A 14,266-nucleotide genomic window follows, 5' to 3' on the forward strand; every position below is an offset into this window, starting at 1 on the left:
GCGAAAGACTGGGGCTGGTGGTGGGCGGCGTCCTTTAGTTCTGGGAGCGCCGCGATCTCCGGGGCCACAGGCCACAGCAGCTGGCCTCGGGGCTAGACTCACGGGCTGCTCTGGCTGGTTCCTGCTCAGGCTGCTGCTCAGGCCTCGGCAGTGGCAGCGGGGGCAAAGGCCTGGGCCCAGGCCTTGGCGGCAAAGGCCTCGGCAAAGGCGTTGGGGGCTGGGCAAGAGGTTCAGCCCGAGGAGATGCGGGACCCCCGGATGGGGGCTCGGGATCCTCCTCCTGCACAATGAGCTGGAGCTCGGTGGTGATTACTCGGCCCCTGAGGAAAAGCAAAAATCCTTGAGATTATCTCAAAACCGTCTCCAGCTGAGGCTGGTCCCCCTCCCCCCCCTGCTTGCTGCAGGATGGGGAATCCTGCGGGTCAATTGTCAGCGCTGCCCCCCTTCCCGCACAGCTGCCTACCTCCCCCCCCCCCAAGTAGAAGGGAGAAAGCAGTTGGTGAGAAGTCACTTTGCCAAGTTTGACAACTGCTCAGGGAGAGGCAGGAGACCCTCCTTTGAGAAGGACAAGCTGGCCCCTTCCTGATTAGGGGTGGGCTTCTGACTTGGCATATGCAGGGATGCCTTACACAAAAGGATTTCTTTAATGGGTCACAGTTAAAATGATGAAAACCTCCCACTCTTCTCACACTCCCCGCCTTGGATGGGAGCAAAATTAAAAGGGCACATGGCTCTGCTTTAGGAAGGCAGCCTCTAGAAAGGGTGGTAGGGCTTCTCCAGGAAACAGCCCCCCTCCCCATAAATGCTATACTGGATGGATTAAAGTGTCTGGGATCCCAGTAGCAGGGGAGAAAAATGTTATGCACAAATGAATGTGCACCCGGGAGTGCTGCTACTGCCCCAAATTCATACTTGTGGTCAGGGCACACTAGAGGGAGGATGCATAAAGGGACTGGCATGGTCAGGAGAAAAGCAGCTTTGTTCTTTTAAACCCTGCTAGGGAACAGCCAGGGATACCATTCTTTCATGTTCTTTCTACTTACTCTCCAGTATCCCTGGTGGTCATTAGGAGATTTTATATATATATATATATATATATATATATATATATATATATATATATTCTATTATAGATATGCATGTAATATATATATATATATATATATATATATATATTTATATATATTTTATACACACACACACCCCACACTGCTCCAGAATCTCTGGCCCCTCTGCACAGTTGGGGGGTTGAGAGAGAGGCACGGGGGGGGGGGTTGCACCACGGGAAAATTTTTCACACAGAAAAACTTTTTCCTTGCACATTTGTAAAAGCAGCTGTGTGCTCCCGCTGGGAAGAGCAAGACACCCGCCTCTCCCCTTTTGCATGGTAGATTAGTAAAGGAAAACTTACTTTCCTTATAGCTTTGTGCAGCCCCGTAATCCCCTTCCCACTTGTCTTTCCCGTCCCCTCAGAAGCTGAAGTTACTTTTAGCCCCGTCCAGTCTAGCAGCAATTTTCCCCTCTTCAGAGATCAAGATCCTAATTGCCCCAAGTCCTCAGCCCAATTACCCGTACCAGAATATTTAAATTATAGTTGCACTCATACACAGAAGGAGTGAAAAGTCAGTTAGTTACCTGTATTCTAGTCGCTTTGTAGTCCCTGAAGTTCCCGGACGGTGGATAAAGAGGACCGGGGACTCGCTGGTGCCAAAGATTCTCTTCCGAAATTGCCTGGGCGATGATCTGCTGGCTGGGCCAGGATCAGCAGCCTCCTCCAAAGCAGGGGGTGCTCTGGCTGTGGTGCCCAGATGCTCCAGCCCGGTTGAGGAGGTGGAAGGGGACGAGGCTGAGGCTGAGGCTGAGGCTGAAGAGACGGTTAAGGGATCTTTTGGAGTTTGCATGATAACAGGGCCTCTAGAAGTGGGCTCTGCTCTCCACCACTGAGCAAGGCACCTGCTCAAATGATAACTGACTCTAAGGCTTTGCCCTCACCTCCTCGTCCCCTCTAAGCCCGTCCCCAGACCCCTCCAAATTTGGGAAACAATGTGCTAACACAGTGCAGCAAAGAATTCTGGGGCAGCTGACTGTGGCAATTTCCCCACTCTAGGGCATGGGGGCATTAGGGGGCGGGGCTTTGGCCCATGCCTGACAAACGGAAAGACGTCTATGTGGGTATAAACATAAGCTAGAAGCACTTCCTGTTAGCTAAGAGGTGGGGACTATGTGCAGGGGGGTGGGGGGTGGGTGGGACTTCACTATAATGGCACTTGGCAGTCACTTGACACCCTGGAATGTATGGGCGTGGCACAGGTAAAAAGGGGGCGTGGCTTATTTAAATTAGGAGCTGGGTTCAAAATAAATATTAAAATTACTTTCTAAGTACTTCCGGTGTATCTGTGTGGCACAGCGCCATCGTGTCGTTTCATGTTTCATGTGTACTCAATTTAGAACTCTTCTCTGTCATCAGTCATCTGACCTGGCCCCCTGCCCTCTGAGTGGTGCCAAGCACTAAGCATACTGGTGCAGATGGCATGTATAGTAACATTTGTTCACCCTTTTTTGGGATGTTGGTTGGCTGCGTTCTCACCCTTTTTTAGCGTAGCTGTAACTCCATTTAAGGCACAGACTGAGAGCTGACAGCAGCTGGGATAGGGCTCAGATACAAGCATTGAAAATGAAATTTCATTTTTAGTCTGAAATGTTTGTTCCTGGTTTTGAGCGAGAGCAGGTAGTAGAGCAGAGACTTAAAAAAAAAAAAAAAAGCTGGTGTGCTCCACAGAAACCCCACTACCCTTTGCACTGCATTCCAGCTAATCTTTTTATCTCACTCAGCTTATCAGCCCAAGCTAAGATTTAATTATTCCCTCTCCCTCTGTTATCCAAACTGAACTCCTTTACTTAGTGGCAGAGATAGGCATGTTTGGGGAGAATAAGACTTTCTGTAGGGGAGATGATCAAACTTTAAGGGAATTCATGTCAGAAGGGGGTGACTCAGCGTGCCACAGAGATCCTATTCCACGGGAGAAGGGCAGATGGGATTTCTCACTATGCTTGTGGATGTCCCCAGGTCATATCTGAGACACATAGCAGAGGGCACCTCACACTTCACAAAGGTGCGGAGTCTTTTCCTTGTGAAGATTCTACCTCTACTTTGGGGGTCTGTGCCTAGAAGTAAGTGGCAAGTGCTGCCCCCTATCGTATGCTGCAAAGTGCTGCCACTAGGGCCTTCTGAGAGCTTTTGGCTGGGATTTACTAAGCCAGAGAGAGGCTGGCATGGGGAAAGTGAAGGATTATTCCAAACCCATGAAGAGGTGCCTTGGAAGTGCCACAAGAGGAGGTGCCCTTTGAGCAGGTAGAAGGCCAACGAACTAGAAGGGAAAACTGGCTATATCCCACAGGTCAGAGACAGAGAAGCAGAGTTTTACCTCAAATCAACCCAAGCTCTGGTCCCTATTTTAATTATATATATATATATATATATATATATATATATATATATATATATTTTTTTTTTTTTTAAAGGAAGGGGAGAATGCAGGCGAAGAGTACCATGGAGGAACAACTAAACCATGGTGCCACAGAGGCAGGAATGAGGCACCAGGCACCAGTGAGAGTCACAGTCTGAGGAGCAATACCTTTCAGAATTATATTTCGTGGATGTTTCATCATTGAATAACACATTCTAGGGGACACAGAAGGGACCATAAAATAACACATATTGGGGTGCAAACAGGAAGATAGCACAGAAACAATCGAGTAATTTGAGGTTTTGGGAGAAGAGAGTCATCTAATTTAGGGGGATTGTCTGGACTCTCACTTATGGAAAACAAAGCTGAGGTACCCCTAGAAATTCCAGCATCTAATTTTCCTTGATAGGCTTGCTAAAGTGGCCTCATACTGACATCTGGTGGCTATATCTGTAATTACAATGCACAATCTAAAGTTTTTACTGCAGGAATTTGGGGTTACCCAGGGAGGCGAATTGGTGAGAGGTGAAGTTCTAACTCTTCCTCTCTCTAGAGAGACCTTCTGTAGCACCAGGGTGCAAGAGAGTTCTGTAGCTTTTTACTTGGACTTTTTTGTTTGTTTGTTTGTTTTGACTCTACCCTATCAGGCACTTTTTTCCCCCCATATCTTCTTGTCCTAGGACTTAGGAGCACCCCAAACTTCATAAACCCCAAACACCTTGAATCATCCATGTAGTTCAAAGAAAACTCACATTTATATTAAAAGTAATTTACCATGGACTCTCTTCAGATATAATCTCCGAATCCCAGATAAGAGGTGGGGGGTCCCTGGGAAGAACTAGGGTGGGTTAAATTTTGTTCTTAATTCCCATTGACAGTCCACCATCCTGCATCTATCTGTAAAGGGAATTTGCAAACCTGCCTCAAGCTTGTCATCTGGTGGACATGTAAGAAATTACACTGAAGCTTCAGAAAACACCTTTCTCTCCACAATCATAATTACAGGGTGCTTTATTAAGCCTTAGTGATGGAGGGAAGAAGAGGACAGGTGTTAGGGCCGGGGATGTAGTTCAGTGGTAGAGTAGCATGCAAGCATGAAGCTCTGACTCAATACACAGCATAGAAAAAAAATCCATCTTATACTACCTGTACATAACTTGTCCTTCTCCCCTGGGCGTATTGGTAGGACTAAGGCCATCTTCTCAAATGCTACAAGGCCACAGCTGAAAACCCAGGAAACTCTGTGTTTGGTGATAGGGGCCCATTCTATATACTTTGACCCTCTCTGCATCACACAGGAATAGTGAGCACAAGGGGTTGGTGACTGCCTAGGTTCAAATACCTAGGCTCATTACTTTGGACAACTTACCTTGAGCCTCCATTCCCCCTCCTGACCTCACAGGTTGTTTCTGGAACCATGTGGAAATGCAGCTGAAGCAATCCAGAACCTGTGGCCTTGAGAGACTTGTCCATAAAGTCTCTTCTACCTCTTCAGACAAAACTTTACTTCAGATGGGACTCTGGGATTTGGGGTGGAACACTGGCTAGTGCTTCCTTGAGAGCTGAGCTAGGACTTCAAAGAACTGCGAAGGCCTTCCTGCCTCAGCACACACAGTGAACCTCAGGGCCAGGGAATTCCTCATCTGCAGCATGGCACTGCTGGTCTCTTCCAAGGGCTTGCTCATGGCTAAATCTTTTCTCCCCAATCAACTCTAAGATGCATGGAGGCCTCCATCCTCCAGCCTTAGGGCACCCTAGAGTATGGTGCCTCCCATATAACCATGGCTATGCTGGGAGCATATGCAGGAAGTACATCAGCTTTCTTTTCTCTAGAAAACCCACATGGGAGCCATTGCTATCTCCAGGAGATGAAAGCCAGAGACTCCCAGATCCAAAACAGAACCTTCCACCAGTCTGACCTGCTAGCTCCCTGATTCAGCACCACTGACCCAAGGAGGCTAAAGGTGAAAGGGGTGGTATGAACCTCTTCTTACACCTACAACACACACAGCTCATACAATTTGTGGCCATAGTCACCTCTTGTGTATACCCTGGCCGGCCCATATGCCCGACCTAAGAGGAGAGCTCAGCATAGTCCAGTAATGGCTCTTCGCAGTGCCTGGCCAGGGGTTATAGGAGGCCATAGTGGACGTGCCTCAAGGCTCTCAAGGCTCTCAAGACTTGAGAGCATGTCTATTGCTTCAGAAAGCCTTCCCACTACTCACTTTCTCTTTGCTGTTAAGGCCTAACTCTGCAGTTGGAGCTGGGGTATCTTCCCTCTGCTGGCTCTCTGCCAGCTCTTCTTCCAACTCAACCAGCCACTCCCATCTTCTTTTCAATATTTGGGTCCAGGTGGAGGCTCTTCACCTTCTGCTGGTTCCCTAACCCTACTAACCGAAGCTACTCTTGGTCCCCAGAAGCCAGGCCTGGAGAAGATTAGTCTGCAATTGTTGGAGCACAGATTTGAGTGTTCCAGTGTTCCCCTGGTCTCCAGGCCCATTCTCTCTGCTCCTAGGTTACCAGGTGTTGCTGCTGCTAAGACCTGTGCCTCAGACAAGCTATGAGGAGGAGTCAGTCTTCCAGGTCCACAACAACCCAGGTCACAGCCAGTCTTCGGGATAGATAGGAGATCAGACCCAGCTGTACTAGGACACAGCTCTAAGTAAGGGTGGCCTTTGAAGAGCAAAGGGGGTGTGCCAGGGCCTCAGCGTGAACAGCTTCAAGCTGACAGGGCTGAGAGCTCCCACTCTGTTGTCCACAAACACAGATGGGCTGGGAGAGTCAGAGGGAGGTCCTGGAGGAATGTGGGTCATTGTCGGCAGTGGGGTTCTAAAGGCTTTGCAGGACTACGAGAAATGAGGCCTAATAGAAACATGAGGGGCTGTGGACATTCCAGGTGTGGCAGCTTTAAGACCCTATTTCTGTCATGGGCAAAGTACAGGTATGACTGGGAAAGAATTCACCAATAGTCTACAGATGGGAGCCATTCATGGCTGTTGGAACTTGACTGGCCTTGGCCCAGAGGTCAGATCTAGTCACTTTGAGCATATGGATGAAGCACTGGTGGGTGCTGCGTCACTGTGAAAACTGTCAGTCTGAGGAGCCCTGGCTTAGGTCCTCCTTGGATAGAGAAGCTGGTTGGTGACCTTATGTCTCAGCTCAGGCCCAGATTCAAGAGTCTGGGGCAAGGATCAGGGTCAAGGTGCTGGCTACCTACAGCAGAAGGGTGGCAAGTCAGGTGTTTGTACCACGGAGTGTGTGTGTGTGCGTGTGTGTGTGTGTGTCTGTGTGTCTGTGTGTGTTTGTGTATATGTGTGTGTGTATGTGTGTCTGTGTGTGTGTAGTGCATGTGGGTATATATGTGGGTGTATGTATAAGTGTGTCTGTGTGTGTGTATATGTATGTGTGTGTATGTGTGCCTATGTGTGTCTGTGTATGTGTGTCTGTGTATGTGTGTATGTGACTCTGTGTGTGTCTGTGTGTGTGTTTGTGTGTCTGTGTGTGTCTGTGTCTGTGTGTGTCTGTGTGTGTGTTTGTGTGTCTGTGTGTGTCTGTGTCTGTGTGTGTCTGTGTCTGTGTTTGTGTATGTGTGTGTGTTTGTGTGTGTGTGTGTGTGTGTGTGTGCTTGTGTATATGTGTGTGTCTGTGTGTCTGTGTGTGTATGTGTATGTGTGTGTCTGTGTGTGTCTGTGTGTGTTTGCGTATGTGTGTGTATGTGGTGTTTGTGTCTGTGTGTGTCTGTGTGTTTGTGTGTGTGTCTGTGTGTGTATGTATAAGTGTGTCTGTGTGTGTTTGTGTATGTGTGTGTCTGTGTGTATGTGTGTGTGTGTCTGTGTGTTTGTATCTGTGTCTGTGTGTGTGTTTGTATGTGTTTGTGTATGTGTGTGTCTGTGTCTGTGTGTGTCTGTGTGTTTGTGTGTGTGTGTATATGTATAAGTGTGTCTGTGTGTGTTTGTGTGTGTGTCTGTGTAAGTGTGTCTGTGTGTGTGTTTGTGTGTGTTTGTGTAAGTGTGTCTGTGTATGTCTGTGTGTTTGTGTCTGTGTGTGTATGTGTGTGTGTATGTGTATGTGTGTGTCTTTGTGTGTGTCTGTGTGTGTATGTGTGTGTGTCTGTGTCTGTTCTGTGTGTGTGTATGTATGTGTTTGTGTATGTGTGTGTCTGTGTGTTTGTGTGTGTGTGTCTGTGTAAATGTGTCTGTGTGTGTTTGTGTGTGTCTGTGTGTGTGTTTGTGTGTGTCTGTGTATATGTATAAGTGTGTCTGTGTGTGTTTGTGTGTGTATGTGTTTGTGTGTATGTGTGTATGTGCCTGTGTCTGTGTGTGTCTGTGTGTGTGTGTTTGTGTGTGTGTTTGTGTGTGTTTGTGTATCTGTGTGTCTGTGTCTGTCTGTGTATGTGTGTGTGTATGTGTCTGTGTGTGCTTGTGTATGTGTGTGTGTCTGTATGTGTGTATGTGCATGTGTGTGTCTGTTTTGTGTGTGTGTTTGTGTATGTGTCTGTGTGTGTGTTTGTGTATGTTTGTGTGTCTGTGTGTCTGTGTATGTGTGTGTGTGTTTGTGTATGTGTCTGTGTGTGTTTGTATATGTGTGTGTGTGTTTGTGTGTGTGTATGTGTCTGTGTGTTTGTGTATGTGTGTGTCTTTGTGTGTATGTGTATGTGTATATGTATGTGTGTGTATGTTTGTCTGTGTGTGTATGTGTGTGTGTACATGTGTATGCATATGTGTATGTGTGTGTGTCTGTGTGTATGTGTATGTGTGTGTGTCTGTGTGTGTATGTGTATGTGTGTGTGTCTTTGTGTGTGTCTGTGTGTGTGTCTGTGTGTGTGTATCTGTGTGTGTGTGTGTATATGTGTGTGTGTCTGTTCTCTGTGTGTGTGTGTGTATGTGTGTATGTGTGTGTGTCTTTGTGTGTGTCTGTGTGTGTGTGTCTGTGTATGTGTATCTGTGTGTGTATCTGTATGTGTGTGTGTATATGTTTGTGTGTCTGTTCTCTCTCTCTGTGTGTGTGTGGTGGGGCTACCTGGGAGTCAGGCGGTGAGCCAATGACTCCAACAGGACTGGCTCGATGCCACTGGGTAAGTTGGCGCCAGCACAGCGTGACTGATCACACAGGGCAGCCTCCACAGCTTCACTTTCGAAGGAATCCGCCTTGCTGTTCTGTGACCAGGCCAGAAACAATAGTGGGAGGGGTAGAGAGGAGTGGCACTGTATCCAGGCTGTGCTTCAGCTCTCAGACCCCTGGCCTCGCCACCCCCAGCATTCTTTCCAAATTTGTCCTTCCCTTCCTCTCAGCTCTGGGCGGAAGGTAGACATGGGAAAGGGCTGACCCTGTCCCAGATGTCCCTGCAGGAGGCATCCTGCACCCTGGGGTCCCTGTAGACCCAACTTCATGTGAAAAACCAGGGTTTGGCCTTCCAGCCTGTGTGCCTAAGAAAACTCCAACCAGAGCAAGGGACCACTGACTCCTCGCTCCCAGTCTCAGTGTCCACTAGGGCTCTGGGGACCTACCACCAGGGTCCTAGCTGGAAACAGACAGCCTGTACCCCTGGCTGTAGTGTGAGGAGTTGTATGGATTGCCCTATGCTCCCCTCTAAGCAGCTGTAATTCTAGGCAAGCAGTAGACGACTCTAACCTGAGACATTCTAGGAATATTGTGGACACCTGCTCCATAGGCATCTAGGGAGCCTAGAACCCCAAAGGTCACACCCAGCATGATGAGACACTTTCTCTCATTCTCAAACCTCGGACCCTCCAGAGTCGAGAGCAGCCTGTCTTTTGGGAAACCCCGTTGTCCCTGTGAGTGCAAGGGAGCAAAGGGAGAAACTGCAACCTCTACAAGGGCCTAAGGTACCGCTTTCAGGCTTAGAGTGCCTCAAAAGCAAGGCTTTGGTGCCCTCTGCTGGACACTTCTATGAGTAGCCATTTCTGGCTATATCGTCTGGAATTCACAAATGTCTGCTCCAAAACCACTGACGGGCACCCAATTTTAGTCTGTGGGAAGGCTTCCCAGGGGTTTCCCCCACTCACAGCTAGGCTAGAGATCCACCAACTAGTGGCAACTTTTCTGGGTAGGTTGACTTAAGAGCTACCTGGTTCCTGGGTGCTTTCTAGAACCTTGCTAGGCATAAGGACCTGAAAGGGAAAAAGCAGACCTTGGCATCCCTGAACCCACTTCTCACGTCACTCAGGGTCTGTTCAGGCCTGGAGAAGCTGAGTACCGTAAACATTTATTGATAACATGAGAAAGAAAATACCATCCTGGGGCTGGGCTCAGGCGCCAGCTCATCTGTGCCAGGAGCCAGTGCAATCTTGGGAAGCCAACCTGGAGGCAGCTATACTGGCAGATCATCGTAAGTGCCTGGAGACTTGTACTGTGACTGCAGAGTAGAAGAGAGTCACCCTGTGTGTAGCATTAGTTTGAGTCTCTCCACTCCACAAATATGGAGCTGAGCCATCTCGTTAGACCAGACAAGAGTACAACACCGAAGTATTGACTGTCCTTAGTAATACCCTAAAAGATCCTGAACCTTCAGATGCTAGGCAGAGGTGATGAGGGGCTCCAGCAGAATTGGAGGTTGTAAGGGAGCAGGTCCCCATAAGACACAGTCCCAGTTCTAACCTCCAAGTGACAGGCATAGCTTGTTGAAAATAATTATTACTGCAGGCCCCATGAACAAGGAGTTCCAAGGGCAGGAAGGAGCCTCTGTGCTGCAGGGCTGTCCTGAGCCTACATGGGGCGACCCCAAGGCTCAAGAGAGCCTCTGAAGTCCTCAGCTGGCATCTCTGGGGTTGGCACTCATGGTGGTGCTCATCAAAGACGCGATATGACATCTGCCCCTGGGCACTGGGTCACTTTGGGTGGCTGTTTCTTGTCTGCTTCTGGAGGGACTGAGAGGTGGCATATATCTGTCTCTAGTATTCTGCCTTTTTTCCTCTTCAAGGCCAGAAGAGGAGACCAAATGAGAAGTTAGGAAGGAGAACCCCAAACCAGAGTTTCAGGAGGCCCCAGGAAGCCAGTGGGGATATACTTAAGCCTGGGCTGCTTAAAGGTCCTGGGGGCAACCTGCCCTCCCTTGAGGCCAGGGTCAAAGGCCCCAGGAGTGAAGCTATAGACAGGAATTCTGACATCAGGACCATACTCTCGAGTTCCCAGAACCCATAGCACAAGTCTACTGCGTGTTCTGCAAAGCTGGGCCTGCCCTTCAAGGCCCAAGGACCCAAAGACTCTTGCTTCCTTTACCCCTGACTCATAAGCACTCAGAGAATCTGTGGCACCTGAATGTTGGGGTGCCACAGGTGCTCACCCAAGGCCTAGGCAGCTCTGGCCAATGACTTTCTGAAGGCTCAACAGACCCCCAACCAGCACTCTTCCTACTTCCTGCTCCTGCTCCTGCTCTGCAGAGCCCCATACCTTCACTCCAGCAGGGTGCCCTGTCTCAGGCTGTGCTAACTGACCCGGGGAAGTTCCCCTTGAAGGATCACAGCCTCCTCCTCTTCTTCTCTTCTGGGGCCCAGTATCCAGCCATTTACCCTCCTGTTCAGTTCTGCCCCCCACTTTCAGGGGCAGGCTTATAAGGGTCCTGTGACATTTCTCTAGGTAGGGGTGTGGTGTTGTCAGAGAGGAGGTGACTGGAAGGGGGTCTCCAGGGCTGCTCTAGGAGGCTTCCCAGCCACCAAGTTCCAGCGAAAAGAGCACACATCTAGCTCAGAGGCCTGTCATCCTGGCCTGGGTGGAGCTTTCAGGGAGAATCAGATTGGTTTGGCTTGGGTGGCAGGAAGGTCAGCTAGCTCTTGGGGTGACCAGGATCACTGTCTAGGCCCCTAAGCCTAGACATCATCTGCCTGACAAGCACCACAAATCGTGGTCAGTGGGTGCTGAAGAGAGGTGCTCTGTATTAAGATTCCCCGAATTCCTAGATGCCCTGTGGCTTTTCCTTAGGACTGAGGATATTTCTAGAGGAATTGCTAAGTACCCAGGTTCAATGAATCTGGTGAGAGAGCCCCCCCCCACCTCACTGGAAGGAGAAACTGAGAAATGACGAGAGATCCCGGCCCTAGGCCTTACATCATCTGGCTTTCTCGTGGTCATACTGCCTAGGACTCACCACTGTGCCACTCCTGAGAAGTGGGGTTCTGAGGCTCCCGCCCAGTGCTCATGGGGACCATTCAGTGTGTCCTTTCACCCATGTGGAATGCCCGTCATGTCCAGGGTCCCTTGGAGAGTCTGAGAAGGGTTGGGGATGTTCTCTGTCCTTCCAAAGCTAAGCACTGCCAGGATGGTTTCCATGACCTTCCAGATGATGTTCCCGAGCTCAGTTTCTGGCCCTTCAGAGACTCCCGTCTAAAATAGCTCTGGCAGAACTCAGGAAAGCTAGGGGGGAGCTGTTGTTGGAATATTCATGTCCTCTTTCCTTTAAAAGGTCTCTGGGGCCCTTGAAGGTCCAGGGTGATGGAGCAACAAAGCACGGGCTCCTAGCTGCCATCACAGCTTCTGAAGACTCAGAGCACTTCTCTATTCAGCTAGAAGCAGCAGGGGTCAGGGTCATGGTCCTCCCAGACAACTCAGGGTGAGGGTTATTATGGGCTACCTAAAAGCATTGGCCACTTTGGGGAAGGAACTATCTATGTTCCAGGTTTGGTTCAGTGGACACCTGTGGTTGCCCAGAAAAAGATGGGGGTGCAGAGAACACCAAAGAGGGAGCTATTGTGGCCAGACAGGTGGTCTAAGCTGGGGGCCATCCCAACCAGCCCTCCCCACTCACATCCTACACACACACACACACCACAACACACACACATACACACACACACACACACACCACAACACATACACTACACACACACACACACACACCACAACACCACACACACACACACACACACACCAAACAAATAAACAAAACAAACTGGCAGTGCTCCTTCGAAGGTTTTATTCATTGCAGGAAGGTGGGCTGGGCGTTGGTGAGGCCTAATTGCAGTAGTTCTCTAGCTGGTAGAGCGAGCAGATGCTAGTGCAGCACTGATCCACAATGCCTCGCTTCTGCTGGGCGACCTCCAGCGCCAAGGTCTGAAGGTCACCTGCTCCGGGGCCGCCAGCTAGCTCCAGCTGTGCCACTGCCAGAGAGGCGGAGAGGCGGTGTCAGAGCAGGCCAGAGCGGCAGCAGCACAGAAGCAAAGACACACAGACAATCCGGTCAGCAGCAGCTGAGCAGCCTCCCCTCACCCAGCCTATCCCAGGCTTCCTCTCACCCTGTCCACCTGCTAAGTCAGTGCAGGTGGCAGGGACTACGCGTCTGTGGGACAAGTCACTGAGCATGGCCACAAGGAGCTGCAAAGCCTATACATCCTGCCACCCCCACAATCAGTGCAGTGCTTTATGGGAGCCCCCAATAGGTGCTCTGGGGCTGCCTGCATATCTGCACCGAGGAGCTTTAAGGCAGGGTTCTTGTTCATTGCTAGCAGCTGCCATGTTTAGCTCTGTCTAGCTGCCCATGGGAATGTGTCCCCTGCCCCGGTTACTCTGAGACCCTCCATGCCCAGAGCATAATCTGTGAGGTCCTGTGGGGGAGGAAAACCAGGGTGGCAAGCACTGGGGACAGAATTCAGGGGGCAGAGCTCACCTTGTGGGTCCTCCGCTCCACGGCGGGACTTGGGTGTGTAGAAGAAGCCACGCTCCCCACACACCAGGTAGAGTGCCTCCACAAGGTGGGAGCCACAAAGGTGCTGGTTGACAAAAGCCTGGGCAGGGTTGGGCTCCCAGAGGACCAGCAGGGCCAAAAGGGGCAGAAGACGCATCCACAGGGCCATGATAGAACAATAACCTGGAAGATAGGTGGGGTTGAGACCAGCAAAGGGCCCATGTAGGAGAAGAGCCCATCACATCTTCCTCAAGTCCCTGGAGTCTTGGCTGGGGAGTCAGGCCCAGTGAGGAGGGTACGCACCTGCTTGCTGATGGCTTCTGGTTGCAGCTGGTCTATAGGGTTGGGGGTTACTGGATCCCCACTAGTTTTATAGTCTAAAACACCTCCTGTCTGCCCCCTGGACTCCGGTGTTTGGTCCATTAAGGGCTCTAGGGGGTGGATCAGCAGATGGCCAGAGGGGCTGAAGCTGCAGTTTCCAAACACTTCCCTGGTGCTGGGTCTGCAGAAAGCTCTCATTGGACGTCAATACCTCTACTTAGCCTCAGGGTAATTAGTCTTAACAAGGGGGCAGGGTGGCCTGATGATCCAGTTCACAGCAGGGGGCATTGTTCCAGAGAGAGTGAGGCCTTCTTCAGCCTTGGCTGAGCAATATCCATACCATTCCCCGGGGAGCTGGAGCTGTTGGGGGTCTGGTATCCCTATCCCTTGGACTCTTTCATAGTCCCTTAGCTCAGCTGGGGCCCTGGCTAACCCACACAGGAAGGAAGCAGAATTCAAGCAGCAAGGCCTAGCTGGTCCCTTCTCCTCTATCTCTCCTTCCATAAACCCACTCAGGGGTCAGCTGGGCTGAAGCCCCGCGGTAGACCCTCTTATCCCAATACCCCAAGACAGGCACAAAGGCCAGCAGGTCCCACTAGAGGTACATGCTTCAGAGCCGAGTCTCTGCCTCCTTCTCTTAGTTCAGGCTCTACCCCGGCTGCAAAACCTTTCTCAGACTCCACTTGGAGTGGTTGGGGGTTCTTTGACCCCTTCTGCCCATGATTTGGTACTTCCCTGTTCCCCAGCCAACTAGAAAAAACCCTTGGTGTAGTTGAATGAGCTAGAACTCTACCCTACACAGGGCTTGATAGCCACTAGACTAGAACTGTGGGCTCTTTGG

General features: G+C 50.2%; 1 protein-coding gene across 1 annotated transcript; it reads right to left on the reverse strand.

Annotated features, from left to right (window-relative positions):
• Positions 1-34: 34 nt before the first annotated feature.
• Positions 35-13,284, reverse strand: Ins (insulin). The gene is made up of 4 exons (XM_051193446.1): positions 13,087-13,284; positions 1,636-1,864; positions 198-320; positions 35-110 (listed from the first exon to the last, which is right to left on the reverse strand). Exons 1-4 carry the CDS (start codon positions 13,271-13,273, stop codon positions 35-37), a joined length of 615 nt encoding a protein of 204 aa, XP_051049403.1. The 5' UTR covers positions 13,274-13,284.
• Positions 13,285-14,266: the final 982 nt, after the last annotated feature.

This window comes from Phodopus roborovskii, unplaced genomic scaffold, assembly GCF_943737965.1.
Source record: "Phodopus roborovskii unplaced genomic scaffold, PHOROB, whole genome shotgun sequence".
Lineage (NCBI taxonomy): Eukaryota > Metazoa > Chordata > Mammalia > Rodentia > Cricetidae > Phodopus > Phodopus roborovskii.